The sequence below is a fragment of the Perca flavescens genome, chromosome 14 (assembly GCF_004354835.1).
Source record: "Perca flavescens isolate YP-PL-M2 chromosome 14, PFLA_1.0, whole genome shotgun sequence".
Taxonomy (NCBI): Eukaryota; Metazoa; Chordata; class Actinopteri; order Perciformes; family Percidae; genus Perca; species Perca flavescens.
In genome coordinates this window covers 23,943,758-23,950,160 of record NC_041344.1, presented here as the reverse complement: position 1 = coordinate 23,950,160, position 6,403 = coordinate 23,943,758, and the positions used below count along the sequence as shown (strand labels likewise).

At 47.6% G+C, this 6,403-nt stretch overlaps 1 protein-coding gene across 1 annotated transcript in view; it reads right to left on the bottom strand.

The window, feature by feature from the left end:
• Positions 1-217: 217 nt before the first annotated feature.
• Positions 218-6,403, bottom strand: part of dlgap3 (discs, large (Drosophila) homolog-associated protein 3) — an 18,680-nt gene continuing 12,494 nt past the window's right edge. Inside the window, exons 7-13 of the mRNA XM_028596874.1 lie at positions 5,346-5,884; positions 4,710-4,804; positions 3,531-3,750; positions 2,061-2,355; positions 1,869-1,960; positions 1,502-1,648; positions 218-835 (exon numbers count right to left, since the gene is read on the bottom strand). Coding sequence (XP_028452675.1) covers positions 530-835; positions 1,502-1,648; positions 1,869-1,960; positions 2,061-2,355; positions 3,531-3,750; positions 4,710-4,804; positions 5,346-5,884 — 1,694 coding nt within the window. The 3' untranslated portion in view covers positions 218-529. The remainder of the gene's footprint in view (positions 836-1,501; positions 1,649-1,868; positions 1,961-2,060; positions 2,356-3,530; positions 3,751-4,709; positions 4,805-5,345; positions 5,885-6,403) is intronic.

Sequence of the window (6,403 nt, the reverse complement as noted above, 5' to 3'; positions counted from 1 at the left end):
CATTCGGGAAATGGCAACAGGGGAACCGTAGTGATATTCTGTCATCTCCTCGTCTCCACAGAGGTTTTATGCCCGTTAAGCCCTTTATTTTCAGTGATGAAGAAGTGCTGGGTAAACACGCACAGGCATGCTACTACTGCGTGAACCTCCACTCACTACTGTTATAAAAGTGGACTGTTTTCTTGTTTGTCAGCCAAAAAAAAATTCTGAGTATTTAAAAAAAAAAAAAAAAAAAAAAAAAAGAGTCTAAAACTCATATCTGCTGGCTACCATTTCAGATCTAGGCCTCTGTGTCAGTAAAATGTCCATAGTTCAAGACACTAAAATGGCTGTCATTGCTGTCAAGGAAAAGTGAATTTGTAGTAAGAGAAGTGATGGAGATGCTGAAGGGAGGGTGGCGGAGAAACAGCGATGACCTACAGTAGATCCAAAACTGGGCTCAGAGAAAGACTGAGATTGGTGTGCAGGTCAGCTTCGCAGGGCTGAGGTTGAGTGAGGAGGTGGGTGGGGACACACTTCAGTCTTGTGTTCAGAGTCGAGTCTGGGCTTCTGGGATGTAGATCTCGATGCTGTCTGCGCTCTCTGTCGCCGAGTTCTGCCTGAAGGAGGCAGTACGCTTGGTCTGCAGCAGCCTCCTCCTCGTTTCTGTCCTCTGACGGTCCCCGAGGTCCAGGGACTTCTCCCTGATGGGTAGGGTATGTCCGCCAATGCGAGGTACCACCAGGCCCCCCGACCCACCTCCGGCGCCCCCATCCCCGACACTATCGGCCCTGAGGCTGCCACTCACCCCTCCTGCTGGCTTCTTTGGTAAGGGAGGAGGAAGCTTCTTATCCTCCTAGCCCGGCAATGGTGATGATGACGTATATAAATACATATAAGATGAAAAACGGACAGTGGATTTATCGTGTCGGGTGGGGAAGACAATGGTTTTGTATGGTTGTACAAAAGGGATCCCATGCAAATGGAGATATTGGAAGGAACAAACAGAATGACAAACCAAAGAGCAAAATCACCAACAAAAGGGTGAAATTCAAGTAAGGAACAATCACGGACCGAGACATGAAATAACAAATAGTCATAATTGACAAAAAAATAAGTAAAAAGAATCCCCAGCATGCATCAGGTGAATTAAAGGAAATGAAATGGGAGAAGAAAAAAAGGTAAACAAAGATAATATAAAAAGAAAAAGAAGAAAAGAGAAACAACTGTTAGTTTGTTATCAAGAATAATGTAGTTGATCAGTGAGTAGCCTCTATGTAACAGACAAGTACTTTCCTGTCTGACCAGCTGCAATAAATGCAAAAAAAACCTGATATGCATTTTTAAGACTGCACCATGTCGTGAGCAGCTCAGGTCAGTTCCTGTTGCTGTTTTGTATTTTCACAACCTGCAAAGGCTTGGAGGGCATGGACATCTGCGCTACTCTTCTGCACATTGCCATCTTAGCTCTGGTGGAGTGCTGTAGGGAAACCATTGCTGTTTGGACCCCTGGGCCTCTCACCTTCTTTTCAGGTGGAAGCCTCCAACCAGAGTCCTTGAGCCTCTGGAGGTCCTGAAACTTCACCCTGACATCCTCTATGTTGAGCTGGAGCAGGTCCCAGAAGCCTGCCAGGTCCTGAGAGGTGGGCTGTGGGTATGCTGATGGGTCCTGGGGAGGGGAGGCAGGGAGACAGGACATAACATATGATGGGTGACAAAGCGATATACAGTACAAGGAATTTGTGAAAGCGAGACTGACCGCAAACTTAGACAGGATCTTTTTTGCGGTCAGGCTAATTTTGCCTTTAGCGGCAGTGAATCTCAGAAAAACCATGCACCCTATGTAATGTGTGTTGTCATACTTTTCGCATGCCATCACACACACTCACCACACTTTGTTGGCAGAGGCGGAAGAACTGCTGGACTTTCTGAGACAAGAGCATCTGGGCACTGCCAACTGCGTTTCGTATCAGCTCAAGAACTAGAGAGGAAAGAGCACACACAATTAGTTTTAGAAATGCGAGAGTCAGTCATCGCTCATCCTTTTCTCTGATCCCTTTCGATCCTCCTCCCAAACTCACTCTCCTCTGGCAGTTCATTCTCCTCTGCCTCTCTCTCCATGTTCTGGCACCAGCCCTCCATCCTCTCCACCTCTGTCTGTAGGAGGCGTAAGAAGAACTCTCCGTCTCTCATGCAGGGCGAGGCTCGGCCCGAGTCGGGCAGGCTCCGGGGGCCCTCCAGGGATGGCGTCCCCGCCCAAGCTCGCTCAGAGGTGATGGGCAGAGGGGAGTGGGAACGTGGAGGCAGGTGTGGGTGCTGGTGGGGCCGTGGGTCCCCTGGGCAGGCCTCAGTGGTATAGCCACTCTGGAGAAAGTCCTGGGTTGACATAGGAAACAACTGTTGGACACATGGTATTAATTGGTCAACGCATTCTCATGAATGGGTTCGTATGATATCATACGAAATTACGGTGAGCGCCGGCCGGTCACATGACGACTGGTCACACTACAGTTAAGTTTAGCGGTCTTTACAGTTGAATTTGTGAGCCGGGTAGAGTGCACCATGAGGTCCTGGTCGTTTTAATGGCCGTTGCAGTTAAGTTTAGCTGACAAAAGGTGACTGTCATGTGACGACGACAGTTGAGTTTGAGTACCAAATTGAGATTGTGGTTTGGGTTAAAACACCGGCCCTCCTAGAAGTACTCCCCTGGACACAAACACATGTTTCCTGGGTGAAAATCTTGTGTTTTCCCCTTAAAGGTCCCATGACATGGTGCTCTTTGGATGCTTTTATATAGACCGTAGTGGTCCCCTAATACTGTAGCTGAAGTCTCTTTCCCGAAATTCAGCCTTGGTACAGAATTACAGCCACTAGAGCCAGTCCCACAATGAGCTTTCCTTAGGATGTGTTCCTTGACCAACTGCCACTTTGCTCGTTTGAAAGCCATGATGTCTCTCTCTTATGGGTGGGCCAAATTCTCTGGGCGGGCAAAGCAGAGAAAGGGGAGGTAACCTTGCTCCTTATGACCTCGTAAGGAGCAAGATTCCAGATCGGCCCATCTGAGCTTTCATTTTCTCAAAGGCAGAGCAGGATACCCAGGGCTCAGGTTTACACCTATCACCATTTCTAGCCACTGGGGGACCATAGGCAGGCTGGGGGAACGCATATTAATGTTAAAATACCTCATAAAGTGAAATTTTCATGCCATGGGACCTTTAACTTCTTCGGGACACGAACTCCGCTCCCTGTGTTTTATGACCCTTCGGGTTCTTATACATCAGCAGTCATTGTGCTGCATACAGTAATAAATATGTGGAATACATACTAATTCCAGTGCATTACTTTTTGTAACTATACGTACGAATGGTTCATAAGAACAGACTGAATTGGCACAACTCATCCTCAATCCTCATGTCTACGACTAGTGGCAATTCATCTCACCATAAGGTATCTGCTGATCTTCTAATACCTACATCAACAAGGAACCACTGACTAATGAATAATAAGATGCAGTACAGCAGTATTTGCCCAGCAAATCACAGCAGACTTACCTCTCTGTAGGCCCATTGTCCCTGTGTGTGGACGGTGCGGTGGCAATCTGCGAACTGGCTAGCTGACTCCGGCTCTGACGAGTGCCTTTGGAAGGAACAGCCGAACTGGAGACTCTTGTCCTGCGTTGGCACGGCGATGCTGAGCCCGGGGAAGCCCTCGGGGTCCAGGTCGGCCTGCACGCTTGCGGTCACGCTGTTGGAGCGCTTGAAACGAGCCCGCCTGCAACACAGGGAGTCACGGCAGGCCCAGGGGCCATCCAGTCACACACAGTATCGCATGCAAAAGCATTACTCAAGTCCGTTTTTTCTTCTAATGATTGCACATTCCTACTGGAGCAAGATAGCCATGCTGTCACTGCAGTCACTACTACTCACTCGGTCGTGAAAAGCCCTGCTAAGTCCTCTGGCATATGACGCACCCGTGTGTGCAAATGTCATATCAGTGGACTCAGTGATGAGTGTTTACACTATTACAAGTTTAGACCCTGAATCCCCTCATCCTTCTTTGCGGTTTCATGAGGTGTGAGGCGTGACTCAGATTTTCCGTTCTCGCACTTCTGTCCCCCCCGACGTCACACTGTCCTCCTCGATGGTTGCAGGAGGTGGGGGACATTGTTAACAGGTGCATGATCACACACTGCTTGGGGGTTCGGGAGTATGCAATGTCGTGAGTGCTCGCATGCATGCGTGTGAATCTGACCCGTAAGCGATACTAGATATAATTAGGAGAAGGGCTGCATCGTGTGTGAAAGTCATGTTGAGTGTATGATTTCCAGTAGTCATGGTTACAGTCGAAAAACAAGACATTCTTGGAACAAAGTGTTACTGAGTTCATGCTGTGATGTCTGATGAAATGTTAAATGAAATAATAGGATCTAGCCTAGAAATCAACCAATAGGTGGCTGCACTGTTGGACGCCCAGGAGATGGAAGGCTTTTTTCAAATTAAATATTACAATTATTCACATAAATTACTGTGCCAAGATGGAAAGCTCTTGATGAAGCCACATATTTTGGGGCAAAGAAAAGTAAGCAAATTAACAAATGCACAGTTTGCAAGATTGTGTCTATAATTAGGGCAAGTTAAATGTCAAGCAAAATAAACACACTTCAAGTTGGTAAGAGGTTTCAAAGATGAATACTTGTTCCCTGCTTTGATTGCTAGTCGTGTTTCCGTTACCTTTTGTCATCTTCCACTTGGACTCCTATAGAGTGGACCTCTGTAAGAGCTTTGCCCTCTGCGTCTGAATCTGACAGAGTCTCTGAGCTGTCCACCTGGAACAGAAGAAGCCACAGAGCACCACAGTTAGAGCACAGAGGTTTTTGCTGACCCTAAAGACACGATACACAACTGGAATTGAAGGAATAGTTAGACATTTGGATTCTTCCATCGTTCGTTGTTGGGGCTTAGATGATAAGATTGACACCACTCATCATATAGAGTGGTATCAATCGTCTCATCTAACTCTTGGCAAGAAAGCAAATTACTGGATTCCCCAAATGTCAAACTTGTTTCTTCAACGTGTACCTTGTGTAATTGGGATTGTACTTTGATTAGTGCTGACATGATTAGTCAATTGATCAAACTGAGAACTTTGGTATCACAAATCAAGTAGTTTGAAGACATTTCGTGAGCTTAGAATTATAATGTTCTATCTCCGTTTAGGGTAGTTCAGAGATATTGAGCATCGGCCAAAAGTGGAGATAGAACCTTATAATTCTAAGCTCACGATTTTTATCTGTTTTCTGACATTTGTAGACTAAAAGATGACATGACTATACTAGTTAGTTGCAGCCCAATTTTCTCCTTTCTCACCTGTACAGCTATGGAAGGCCTCCACTTTCTCCCACCACGTCCTTCGTCCTGCCCCCCACCTTTACACAGCACTATGCTGTTCTGAGGCAGAGAGACTGACTTCCCCAGGCTGACCCCGACCCTGCCGTCCCTCTCCCTGGCCGGCCTTGGTGGCCCTTCCAGCAGACTGTCAGCCGAGCTGCTGTGTTTGGCCCTCACTCCAAATCCCGGACCCACTCCGTAGGGCACCAGCTCCCGCGAGCCCCTGACCCCATCAAGGCTCTCTGCCGAGTTACTGTGCTGCTGGAAGCGTCCAGGGCCTGTGGCGGTGTAGTAGCCTCCTCTGGAGGAGCGACCCGAGGGGCCGTCAGAGCTGCCCAGGTCCACGGAGTTGCTGTGCTGCTTGGGGCGCCCGGGGCCTGCGCTTGAGGCCAACTGTCCGCTGCTCTGGAAGTAGGCATCCTGGGTGGACTCGGTGCTGCTCTGGGCTCGCACCGAGAGCGAAGACTTGGACATGCGAGGTGGAAGTGGGGGAGGAGCACCTTTACGATAAGGAAAGACTGAAGTATCAGAAGAGCGGGAGAAAGGAAGATAGAGGCATAGTGGGCTGTTAGAAAATGGGTACTATATCAACAGGGGGGATACTTACAAAAGGGACAGACTGGAAGGAGAAGGTGAAAGGAATGACAAGTGAAAAGAGGGAGATTTGTTGACATAAAAGGGGGTAAACCAATAAAGAGAGAATGAAAGAAAACCACAAAAATCATTAAATAATAATGCCAATGCAAGATGTGACAGAGTCATAAACGCAACTCAAAAGCTCTATTACTTGTCACCCAAAAATCAGCTATTATTAATTTTTAGTGAGAGGTAGGGAGCGATGTGGTGGAAAAAGACAGACACGACAGATGTGACAAAAGAAAACCTCTTCGCTTGAGCCAACTTGCTAACTCTGCTTCTTAGGAAGATAATAAGCAATTTCCTGAGAGAGGTATTAAAATGAGAAGCGCAGATTCTGTCTCTTCCTCCGCCCTCACAGCTTCGTAGAAACGTACGTCTGTGCACGCATGCGCACATTT